Genomic DNA, 12,193 nt, shown 5'->3' with positions numbered 1-12,193 from the left:
ATGATGCGCGGCCAGTAAATCAACAGAGCAGCTACAATTATGGTCTTGCAATGGTACTTATGACACATTATTATTTAAGGGATTTGATTTGTAATTATCTATGTCAAGCTATACGTAGAACCAAAAACAGATTTTGTATTTCTCTAAGTGAAGTAAAACTATGGAATAAATTAATTGAGGACATAAAAAATAGATAATATAATAGAACTGATGTATTTAAACACAAATATCAATCAAGATATAGGCGAGAACAGGCTCATGATTAATTAGATAGAACGTTGTGGGAGACACATGTGAATATTAACATTCTGTAATAATTCTATAATACTTTATGAGACTGAAACGTTTTCTATTTGGTTGAAACATTGAATTTGAATTCCATATACATTAAACATTGCCATTAAACATAAACACTGAATTGACGGTTTGCTGAGGGTTGACTTGTCCGTACTGTGTGTGTAGACAAAGGTTACAGATACCTGTCCACACCGTGAGTGGGGGACAAAGAGAGCAGGAAAAGTAGTTGGATAATTGTTCTGGCTGAAACAGGAAATGTAGGGTAGGAAACCGCTGAACTCTGAAAGATGGGTTCTGGTGGTAAGTCTTAAGATAGGAACACAGGGGCTGTAACTCCCAAGCTGGGAGAGCGGCTCCAGCAGATCCCAGGATCAACATCTGAGACCTCTGTCCAGAAGAATGCAGTCCTAGGAACAGCTAAGATGCTGCACAGGAGCCTGAAGCTCCCAGACCTCTGGTAGAAGAAGAACATCTGAGCTAGAAGATCTGAGCTAGAAGATCTGAGCTAGAAGATCTGAGCTGGTAGAAGATCTGAGCTGGTAGAAGATCTGAGCTGGTAGAAGATCTGAGCTGGTAGAAGATCTGAGCTGGTAGAAGATCTGAGCTGGTAGGAATGAACTGCTCCCAGGAAAAAGTGGGCGAGTGTAGGGTTTGTGTAGGGTCTCCCAACTCTCTGTCCAACCCTGAAGCACAACATTGCACATTTAGAAACTATCAAACATTGACCTAACGGTCAAGAGCAGTATATTACATATATACTTCTGAAAAAGCACGGTTCATCACAAAATAGCTTCCAGTATTGTAGTGACAATTCTTTAGATTAGAACAAAAAGTCATAATATCAGAAGAGACTCAAACAAAAAAAAACTCCATCAACTGAAGTTGACACCGCTGATCGTTAATTTTATTCAAAAAGCAAAGTCACCAACTGGATCACAGGCAGATGTTCAGTGAGCAAACCTTTAGCAGCAAACGGAATCTGTTCAGCATCAGTCATTAGGTTTTGAATAAAAAGTCAGTCCCACAGAGATGTTTGATTTAGTGGGAAGTAGGATGGTTGGTTGGTTCCCGGTTGAAGAACTGACAGATCTGAGGTTTTTGTGTTTTTACGTAATTAAACACTGATGTTCACATGAAGCTTAAAAAAGGTGGTTCAAATGTTAGGCTTCGCTAAACTTGTGCTGCTCATTTCTAATATAGGTGTCAAACGTACAACTTGACTACACTGATATTTATTCAACTGCAGATATACCGTCAGTTTATTTCAACTGTGAACCTTCTGCAGGTTTCTGTCGATGAAGTCGTCTCCAAAGTTGATGATGCTTTTCAGGACGCTCAGGATCAGTGAGTCGACGTTGTTATTGAAGTTGATTTCCTGGTGGTAGTTCCTCAGAGGGAAGATGCAGTTCATGGGGATCCCCACATTCGCACTGAACTGCTCCATCTGCATTAAGACATCATCCACACTTAAATTCTACAGCATCAATAAAATCACCCAACACATCACTGAGCAGCAGTGGAGACAGTGGAGAGGAGGAAACCTGCAGGAGAACCAGGCTCTACAAGAACCAACCTGTGGGTTGATCATTTAAATGTATACATGAACAAAATATATAATAATATTTACTAAAATATAAAATCGTACCCTCTGCTTGATACATTTGCTCCTGTAGACGTTCCTCAGATCTTTCTTCACCTCTGGACAGGCCTCATCCACTTTAGTGATAACAGCCACTTGAGGAATCCCTGAGAAACAACGTTGGTGAGAGACGGAGATTAGATTGATTGTAACTAATCTGATTTAAATGAATTTACTTTCACTATTTTCACTATTTTCTACTTTTTACATCTGCTCATGAACGGTCACAGTGTATCGGTGTCCGTTGAATACATGAATTCATTGATGAATTCATTGAGAGTCTGTGCTCTCACCCAGTCGACTGGCGTTTATCCTGATCTCCTTAATCTTCTTTATGACTTCATCCTTCATCAAAGGTATTGTGTCAGCAGGAACCACACAAACCAGAACGTGGACTTTGTCATTGTCAGATGGAGATTTGTTGTAGAACTGATCTCCTTCTGATAGTTTAGACTCTGGATTAAACTGAAAAACAAGACAAAGAAGTGTCTTTAGACGCCTGAAAAGCTGAATGAGAATTTAAATGAAGCAGGAACTTCACCTTGTAGCCTTCCTTCACGTGTCCCTTTAAAGCCAGAATGATGTCGTCCACCAGGATGCCTTTGTTTGTGCTGAGGCCCATGATGTCGTTGAACATGAAAGGGTAAAAGGAGCCTGGACCTCCTTTTTGGATGGTGTAGGTCGTGTACTGTGGATAAGAAATAGGGAAAACTAGGACCAATACTACGTCACAGTAGTATTGTTTTATGTTGTGACCACCAGTGTCAGGAACATCTAAATGATACATGGGCTAAAGTTGTTTGTACAATAATCATCATTCATGACTCTTATGAGCACTCCCCAATACCACTAATTCATTTATTCATTTTTTCATTTCTCAGATATCCTACAGTAGCACTTTTGTCCTGTTTCTTTCTCTCTGTCATTTAGTTAGTGCTTTGGCCATACTGCACTCTGTACTGTACTCAGCTGTTGTGGGACAAATAAAGGTTTATAGAGATGCATCCAGACAACTTGTAATAATAACCAAAGGACGTGATCAGTGAAAAAACACTTTAAACTAATTAATTAGTTTGACTTCCACATGTGACATGTTCCATGTCTGTTTATCAAACCTTATCCTTGGATAATGGATGGACATAGTGAAACAGAAACACACTGACAGGTAGAATATTCTGTACGTTCATCTCACCCCTTTGGTAAAACAGACAGTAGCCTTGTTATCAACCAGAGCCTCCACACACATCCTGCCTCGTAACACACTCTGAACAGAGTTGATGAAACTGGACTTCCCGACTCCAACGTCACCGTGAAGCAGAATCCTGAGCTGCTGACCTTCAATAGAAGGTTTGTATTTTCTCACACAGTCCAGAGCTTGCTGGTTGAGGCTGCGAAAACATAGTTTAGCATAGATGTAACTTATACTAGAATCCTGTGTAACATGTGGAGAAGTATGATTTCAGTCAAACAGATTTAAATCATTGTTTCAAACACTCACTCCCAGTATATATCCCTCCATGGTTTGTCAAAAACTGACAAAAACAAAAATATTAAATAAGCAGTTACATCAATGAACAAAATGTGAATTTCAACATGTTTAATTTGTAGTTTAGAATTTAGAGACTTACGTGGAGATGGAGGCGGGGGTGGAGGTGTAGGTGAAGCTTCATGTTTAGATGAATTTCCTCCCATTACTGTAAAGAATTTCCTCATCTTTATTTCAAATGAACATGTTCATACATTCACTGTTTTAATGAGGTGGAACTTCAAAAGAAATTTACTTTTTTAGACTTGATGTTACATCTAACTATATTAATTATAAAATAATTATACTGCAATTCTAGTGTTCTACAATGGTGAATAAATAAATGTAATATCTTACCTTTGATTTACCAAGCTGTCGTTTGGATGTCTGAAGTCAACTATTTATAGTAAAAACCCAAAGTAGAACAATTATTAACCAGGTTCCCACCAGTTGTAGTTTTAGTTTCACTTTGATCAAATACATGACTGCACATAAAAACCTTGTTATCTCAGACAAAAGACCAAAGGACTTTAACCTGGGTAGGGTCCAATCAGCAGGTTATGTCTGCATCTAAAACAAATTCTTATGACTGGTCACTTTCCTCTAAGCCGACTTGTGAACAAAGCTGCATTTTGGTGGATTGGTTTTTGTTCAGAGCTTGGTGTCAGGAAAAAGACAGAATCTGTTCTAGTTACACAGAAGCAAAGTTACAGAGACACAGACTATCTACATATATAAAATACAGAATTATCGCAAAACAAACAGTAACATTTATTGATTGAATTATTCATTAAATTCTATATAAATATATAAACAAATCATGTTCTTTTGCATCAAATTTAGCAGCTTGAAGGATTTCTTCCCTCTTTTGCAGATCAATAAAACTGAAGCTCTTTGATTAAACTGTTGTCCTGCCTGTAGCTGGGTGTTCATTATGTTCATTTTTTTTCAGGAGCTCGTGGCCTCCTTTCATAGTCACTGGGATGTATCAGATGGTGTTCTATCACTGATATGTTTTACATACATTGAACCCAGTGAAGTTTAACTTCCTCTGCACAGTCATTGAATGACAGTATGTAACCACTTCAGCTAGAAACGTTATATATGGCTACGTTTCCAGGTCAGATGTGGGCGGGGTTTGCGCGCACTGTTTGAGGTGTTTGAGTTCGTGTCTCTGATCTGAGACCAGCGCTGTTTGAGGGTAGGGGTGGAGTCTACTTGCACATTCATGAATATTCAGTCTTGCTCTCTGCGATCATTTAACATTTACATTTAACATTTAACATTTAACATTTACATTTAACATTTAACATTTACATTTACATTTACATTTACATTTACATTTACATTTACATTTACATTTAACATTTATCATTTACATTTACATTTCCATGCCGCATGCGGCTCCGGAGTCGTGGGTTTCTGACCCCTGATCTAGAATAAGCTCTTCTCCAGAGGGCGCTAATGCACCCTTTCATTGGATGTCACCCGCCAGTAAACAAGAAGAAGAAGCTACTTCAAGATAAAACCATACCACAGGGTGGTAGTGCAACACTGTGGATGCAAACCACCGTTAAACACAGAAGAAGACAATGACGAGGAAGAAGAACCATAACACAGAAGAGCAATGGCGCTGCAAAAGGTATGTAATGTACATAATTTTTCATTACTGTAAGTTGTGGTCTTTTTAGCACACTAGGGCTTGAACTAAGATTTATGATATGTCTAATTGTTTCCATACAAAGCCTATAGCTTTCAAATTATTTCTTTGGAAACAGCTATAATACTTAATGTGTGTTTTTTGTGTGGTAGGGACGGAAGAAACAAAGATCGGGCTCCGATATCCGAGGCTGAGCCCCACACTTCCGTCAGTCCATCCATTCTCAGTAACTAAATCTGACTTCTGAACAAAAACATAATATATTATTGATTGATAAATTAATTTACTGCAAACCACTTCTCATTCGTATGCCCGTTAGAAAAGTTAGAGCAGTTTATATATATATAACTTCATGAATGTGTGTGGTACCATGTTCTGACCTTGTTCTACCCTTAGGGTTAGGAGGAGGGTGAAAACGGGTAAGCCTTTCCGGGGTCCCAACCTTGCACAGTCCATCCCTCAGGCCCCTGCTCCCCCCTCCCCCTGCCCCCCCACTGTGGGTCCCCAAAAGTCACGAACCACATCTCCATCCCCGTAGAGAACCTCAATCCAATCTTCTTGAGTTTTAATCAAAATACTGTCACCGTGGTCCTTTTACGTTCTCTTTGCTTCTCTTCCGCATGGAAAAAGTAAGCGATAATGTCATTGGTTAACAGCCCTGGCCTCCTATTGGCTGGTGACTTTTGATAGGGGTTATCACACGTCGTTTGAAGCGAGAGAGAGAGTGAGAGGTTTCGAGAGAAAGTAGCAAAACAAGAGCGAAAAGGATGATTTGAGCGAGAGCACGAAAAACCTGGCAAATACAGATTTGAATTCGAGCAGAGAAAATCTGAGCGCATTTTTAAAGCGAAGGAAGGGTTTTGAGAGCAAGCATGACAAAATCTGAACATTAAATCGCTAAAGTGCACTCCTGAATTGAAAGACTACTCTCTTGATTAAAGATAGAGATCTCACCTCATACCTGGGCTCCACTCTGAGTTGTCACGGAGTAGACGGAGTAAGTGGTTGCTTAGCCTCCCTACTCCGCACTTCCATATTACTAGTTAGTTTTATAGGCAATATCGACTGCATCGCTGCCGACGTGTCTTGGATGAAGTTGTGAATTCTACCACTGACGGCGGAACCTGTGTTACGGACCATTATTTTCTCTGCATCTCTGTAATGGAAAAATTGTACTTTAATGCTTTTGGGTTCATTTCTGACTCTGCATAGTGACCATGCATTCTGTACTTGTTGATTAGATCCAGAACTGAGCATTCTCAGACAGACAATCTATCTCCCTCTCAAGGTGACCGATTGTTCATGGCCTGAGTCTGCCTTTTAACCCTGGGCTCTGGCTCCTTTCTGTCTGATGCCTCACCAGACCCAAGGCTGTAGCCTTGTTTATTCCCTGTGTAATATGAACATCTTCACCCACCGTGTGATAAGGAGATTCCACCAGGTCCAGGGAGAAAGGTTAAAAGGCAGAAGCAACTTGAGGATCGTGGGCTCTTTGCATTATACCTCCGTGGTGTGTGCACTGATCTCCCCAGCTGGTTTTTGGTTTGTTGATGTGCACGATCAACAGCCATGCTTTTTATTTGCTTTCCCCATTATTTTTATTTTATCCTTTCTTTATTATTTTAATAAATCGCACAAAAGGTCAACTCTCTCATCTACTTCTTTATGGAAAATTTCCACCACAATCTCAAGCATGCAGCACATGCAGACAGCAGTCGAAACTAGCTTCAGAAGGCCAAGGACAAACCAGAAAAAACAGCTGGGACAGAACGGTGGAATGAGCACAGAGTAAGTAATATATTCAACTGTTTGTGTTAGTTTGGGCTGTGAAGTTTGAGCACAGTTATGAGCTGTTGCTTCTTGTGTTGTGGACTGTCGGGGATAGCATTAGCTTACATTGCTAACGTTAGCCTGTGTATTAGCTTGGCTGGCAGCAACCCTAATACTCATAAAACAATTATATTCATCCTTTTGTAGGTAATATCGGCCGGTCACGTATCATCACAGAGAATCGGTTCTTCACGAGCAGCCTCATCCTCCAAACGGCGTAACTTGTTGGCACAATGGTTAGGCCACGTCTGTCGCTTAGGTTGCGGGTTCAATCCCCTCAGAGAGAGGTTGTCCAGCAAGGGCATTCAATGTAAGAGCTTTTCAAATCAGCCATATGAATCATATGTGAATTAGTCAAAAGGAGTTACTATATCATTATAAATATAACTCGGGATTACCCCGCAGCTATACAAATATACATAAATGTCATATAATATCATATATTCTTGGACTGGTCCATACGGGGTGAGATTGCTATCTTTAATTTAATCAAGAGCGTAGTTTTGTTCAAGTACGGTACGTTAATGTTCAGATTTTGACATGCTCGCTCTCAAAACCCCTTCTTACCTTTTATAATGTCTCTACCCTCGCTTTAAATCATTAAAGTGCGCTATCGAATTGAAAACCTATGCTATTGATCTCACCCCATACCTGACCAGACGCCTTTCAGACCCGGCTGACTCACTAACAAATAGGACCAGTCATAACGGTTCTGTGAAGGATGGACTGGCTCTAGACATACGGCCTGTGAACGCCTCGTCCAAGGAGCATTAAGGCGTTAGTCGCCTCCTACAGGCTGGAAGAGGCAGGTTAACATCAACACAAGCTCAGGTTTTATCAGCACGAGCTTTAATGAAACCATGCGCAGATTAACAAGGCAGCAGCTCATCAAACATGAGGCGGTCAGGCTATGGTGCGTTCAAAGACATTCACAGTCTCATCTTTGGCTGGTTTGAACATTTCCAGCTGCTTCAACGTCCCGTTTGTCAGGTTCACCACAGAAAAACATGTCTGAAGCTCATCAGATAGCTCACTGTGGGTCAAAGGTCACCGCAGCAACTCCGCCCTCTGCACGTCCTCCCATGGGGAGGGGGGGGGGCGTGTGCACCCAAGCGCAAAGGAAGATAATGGGAAAGCAAAGAGCATCATTACCTTTCTCCACTGAGACCTGAACGCCTGGAAAACACGGAGCAGAGCTTGGATGTGGATTCCGCTCAGGGTCCAGGACCACATGCAGAACCAGAACCAGGAGCTCAGATGTACCGGATCACATTAGGTCAAAGTTAGCAGCATTTGGACTGTTCATTAGAAACGAACAATATTACAGATACAAAATGAATCCATATTGTTTCTAAAGGTTCAACAACATTCAATGATTGAGACAGTTGCTGTTACAGTACTTTTGAGTTTGATTTATGTCCAGAAGTTAAATTAAATCCTTCTGTTTCCACCTTGCACTATTTTATTGGCAATGACCTAAATCTAAGCTGTTCATTGATGATAAATTCGATACATTGTTTCAAATCACTTCATGGACGATGCTTCTATTTCTGTCACTTCCTAATGATGGCGGTGGTTTGACGCCTTCAGTACGAACCTCCAAAGGTGGAATCAGCGGCTGATTTCACGACGTTTGCTTTCTTCTTCCCTGGCGTCTTTGGTGCGGCTGCGGCTGGGGTCCCGCGGGAGCAGACGGCTGCGCAGCTGCCGAACGCAGATGCAGCTTTGGTGAATCATTCCCGCTGCTGCGGCGCGTGCTGCGCCGGCTGTGGCTGAACGCCTGTGCTCCTCGCGGCGGAGCTACACGTACTCCTGCAGGCTGTAGCTGTCCCTGATGTCTTTGGGCTCCTCCAGCTGCAGGTGGACCGTCTTGTGCTGCCTGGGTTTGGGCTCTTCGCCCCTCGGCTGCAGCTCCCGCCTCCGCCGCTCGTCTGCGTGGACCGCAGCCCTGCCCGGGTCGCCAGCGGTGCCGCCCGGTCTCCCCGTCCCTTGTCCCGGACACGACAAGCAGAAAATGACGCCTGCAGCCAGAAGGAAGCCGGCCGAGACGAAGGTGACGCACAGAGCTCCTCCGGGCTGGTACTTGCTGCTGTCCGGCAGGTCCGTGGTCAGGAAGGCGCTGATGACCTCGTTGGTGAACCAGGAGGCGGGCACCAGGCAGAGGAGGCTGGCCAGCACGAAGCAGCCGCCCGCCGCCACGGCCGAGCGGCCCTTGGCCCGCCGGCTGCCCCCCCAGCGGGTGCACTTCAGCCCCAGGGAGCCCAGGCACAGCCCGAGCAGCGCCACCAGGCAGCACAGCACCATGGTGATGCGCGTGGTCTGCAGGTGGGCCGGCAGCGACAGCATGGAGCTCTTCATGGTGCAGCTGAAGACGCCGGAGCTGTACCACACGCAGTCCATCCACAGACCCTGCATCTGCGAGATGGGGGTCATGACGCTGGACCACACGTTGACGCTCACCTTCCAGTTGGGCAGCAGCGTGGCCACGGCGGCTCCCAGGACGCCCAGCAGCGCCAGGGCGAACGCCAGGATCTGGACGGCGGCGGGCGGCATCGGGTCCGGACGCGCCTCCTCTTCGCTCGGCTCCAGCGAGCTGCAGCGGAGGGAAATGAGGAGGGAGGCGAGCGTGACGGACGCGCAGCTGAGGCTGCTGATGCCGAGGCACTTTCCTGATTCCTGTTGTGGGGGCAGTGCGTGTCAGCAGCCGAGAGCCCGCATCAGTTCCTCTGCAGCGGAGACGCCGTTGGCGCCATCGCACAACTTACGCCTCCATGAACTTAAGCGGTGAGCGGCCGCCCGTCTCCTTGGCAACGCCACAAACGCTCCTTGCTTTGGTTTGTGGTTGGTTCAGGAACCTGAAGGTCAGCGGCGCCGCAGAGCAGCGTTCTTATCTGATGTGATGATGGCCGGACGTCAGCCTGCGACGCCAGTTCCGTCCACCTCGCTTCGCGGGTTTGGACTTTTACGAGCGCTGGATGCGGCGGCGCCTCAGCGTTGCTGGTGATTACTGATCATATCTGCTGCTTCCAGGACAATCAAGCTGCTGCTTCCACTGAGAGGGGCTGCGCTGGCGTCTGAAGGTGTGGGCGCTGCAGCGCGGTGATAACGGCGGCCGCCCACCCGTCCTGTGGAGACGGGACCCAGCCTGTCATTACCATAATCTGGGTGTTATCAGCCTCAGACCTGCACCCACAATGAGCACGTCCACCACTGTGGGAACGAACGTTGTGCTGCCGGCGCGATAAGTCGCAACAAATAGAAGCAAAACGCCGAGAGCGTTTCCCACCAGCGAACGCAGCCTGACGTCACCGGAGTCAACGCCGCGTCCAAAACAAAGGCTTCTCAAACAGCCAAGCTCTTATTAAAGGCTCAACACAAACCACGTCAAACAAACATGTCACCGCTGACACTGTTCCTGTGAGAACTGAAGCGGAGGCAGCGGGACGTTCAGAAGTCAAGCGTCAATAATAATAATAATGATGATGATGATGATGATGATGATGGTCCCCTGGACTGGGACCCTGCCACCGTCACCGGTTTTGTGATGGATCGTCTGTCTGCAGGTTAATTATCATAGAAATGAGGCTATTCGTGTCCTAATGACCCGTGAAGGACGAGCCTCTTCCATGTGGGCCTGAACGCCATGCGGTTCTGAGGCGCCGCCGTCCGTCCCACAAGCTGAACATTAAAGCTCTGGAGGTTTGACTCGACGCCTGCAGGCGGCAGAGGACAGACGGCTGTGATGCTTAAATGCTGCCGGTGGATCCAGAACCACGGAACCGCCCCGGTCGCGTTGTTTAACAGGCTTAAAGCTTGAACATGTTTGTCTCAAACACTTAAAGGACAACATAATGTATCATTAAATAATAAACTGCCGAACAAATGGGAAAAATTAAAACCCAACACATATAATATTGATTCAAGTGTTTTGATGATGGGTTACGTGACAGTTTTCTAGTGGCTCTGGAAGCGAGTGGGATCATTTAGCCTCTTATTGTTCTGATGTAAACGCAGCAGCTGCTGCAGACGGCGAATTAGTGATTAAGTCTGTGATTGCTGAATCTTTGATCTACTGTGACTGAAATTAGCTCCACAGTGAAGCCAGCAGTTTGACCTTTGACCCCACAGTCAGTGATAATAGTCAGGCTGAATCAAACCATCTGGCTGAAGCACAACCCCCCAGAGGCCAGAGATACACACACGCAGGCAGACAGACAGACGCACTCACGCAGGCAGGCAGACAGACAGACAGGCAGGCAGGCAGACAGACAGACAGACAGACAGACAGACGCACTCACGCAGGCAGGCAGACAGACAGACAGACAGACAGACAGACAGACAGACAGACAGACAGACAGACAGACAGACAGACAGACAGACGCACTCACGCACGCAGGCAGGCAGACAGACAGGCAGGCAGGCACGCAGGCAGACAGACAGACAGACAGACAGACAGGCAGGCACGCAGACAGACAGACAGACCATCACAACTAAAGGCAGACGTCCAACCATGGCTTTAATCTGAACCAGAACTCAATTCTAACCTCAGCCCTAAAATCACATCTTTAACCTCAAACAGGCCTTCAAAGAAGTGAGGACCGGCCAAAATGTCCTCACTTTAGTAAGAAAATACGTTTTTGGGTTCTCACTTCGATGCAAGTACAAGTACACAGACACACGCACACACAAACGCACGCACACAAATGCTCTGCGAAGAGGTTGCAAATAAATTCTATATGGAATATCATAAACGAAAATCTATTCATATTAAGCAATATTACTGTTAACGTACCTTCTCACCCTCACCTTCTTGCTCATAGATTTGAAAGTCTGACTCATCGTTAACTAAGCAGAGAAGTGAAACTAACTGGTCCAACTTTAAATTATTAAGTTGATCATGAAGTTTGTTGCTTCTTGTCTGCTTCTGTAATAAATAAGTAATAATGAAGACTGGCTGCTCTGATCATGTGCTGGTCAGTGGTTACTGTGGCAACGGGAGAGCTGCCGCCTCCCATCACTCACAGCACTTCAACATTTCATTCCTTCTGTGTCAGGACTGAAGATTTAGATCCCCAGGGTGAAGTCAGAGGCAAAAGAGCGTATGGAAGTAACTCAGGACAGAATAAGGCGAACGCAGAGAACAGAAGCACTGGTGGGGGAGGGAGGGGGGTCAATGCAGCTCAGAGATGGTGCACAACATCATCTAATTTAAACCTCCTGCTGACTTTAACACACACACACA

At 45.0% G+C, this 12,193-nt stretch overlaps 2 protein-coding genes across 3 annotated transcripts; both read right to left on the bottom strand.

The window, feature by feature from the left end:
* Window positions 1-949: 949 nt before the first annotated feature.
* On the bottom strand, window positions 950-5,569 carry LOC114850014 (interferon-induced protein 44-like). Of its 2 annotated transcripts, XM_041069614.2 has the most exons (8): window positions 3,819-5,569; window positions 3,565-3,630; window positions 3,435-3,468; window positions 3,129-3,324; window positions 2,478-2,624; window positions 2,230-2,401; window positions 1,943-2,043; window positions 950-1,741 (listed from the first exon to the last, which is right to left on the bottom strand). In XM_041069614.2, exons 2-8 carry the CDS (start codon window positions 3,626-3,628, stop codon window positions 1,562-1,564), a joined length of 894 nt encoding a protein of 297 aa, XP_040925548.1. In that variant the 5' UTR covers window positions 3,629-3,630; window positions 3,819-5,569; the 3' UTR covers window positions 950-1,561. The 2 variants fall into 2 exon arrangements, with proteins under 2 accessions (XP_040925548.1, XP_028997774.1); XM_029141941.3 differs by lacking the exon at window positions 3,819-5,569 and having other exon boundaries at window positions 3,565-3,761.
* Window positions 5,570-7,787: 2,218 nt separating this feature from the next.
* LOC114850018 (claudin-20-like) lies at window positions 7,788-10,032 on the bottom strand. Its single transcript, XM_029141950.3, has one exon. The coding sequence runs from the start codon at window positions 9,502-9,504 to the stop codon at window positions 8,752-8,754; it is 753 nt and encodes a 250-aa protein (XP_028997783.1). The 5' UTR covers window positions 9,505-10,032; the 3' UTR covers window positions 7,788-8,751.
* Window positions 10,033-12,193: the final 2,161 nt, after the last annotated feature.

This window comes from Betta splendens, chromosome 24 (genome assembly GCF_900634795.4).
Source record: "Betta splendens chromosome 24, fBetSpl5.4, whole genome shotgun sequence".
NCBI lineage: Eukaryota > Metazoa > Chordata > Actinopteri > Anabantiformes > Osphronemidae > Betta > Betta splendens.
Note: the sequence above shows the minus strand (reverse complement) of the source record. Positions and strands in the feature narration are given on the sequence as shown.

Excerpts from the sequence above, each read along its gene's own strand:
- LOC114850014 (XM_029141941.3), bottom strand. The coding sequence starts at position 3,649 with ATGAGGAAATTCTTTACAGTAATGGGAGGAAATTCATCTAAACATGAA. Across the intron at positions 2,402-2,477 it reads ACGTGAAGGAAGGCTACAAG|TTTAATCCAGAGTCTAAACT; the intron begins GTGAAGTTCCTG and ends CTTGTTTTTCAG. Across the intron at positions 2,044-2,229 it reads GATAAACGCCAGTCGACTGG|GGATTCCTCAAGTGGCTGTT; the intron begins GTGAGAGCACAG and ends GTTGTTTCTCAG.
- LOC114850018 (XM_029141950.3), bottom strand. The coding sequence starts at position 9,504 with ATGCCGCCCGCCGCCGTCCAGATCCTGGCGTTCGCCCTGGCGCTGCTG.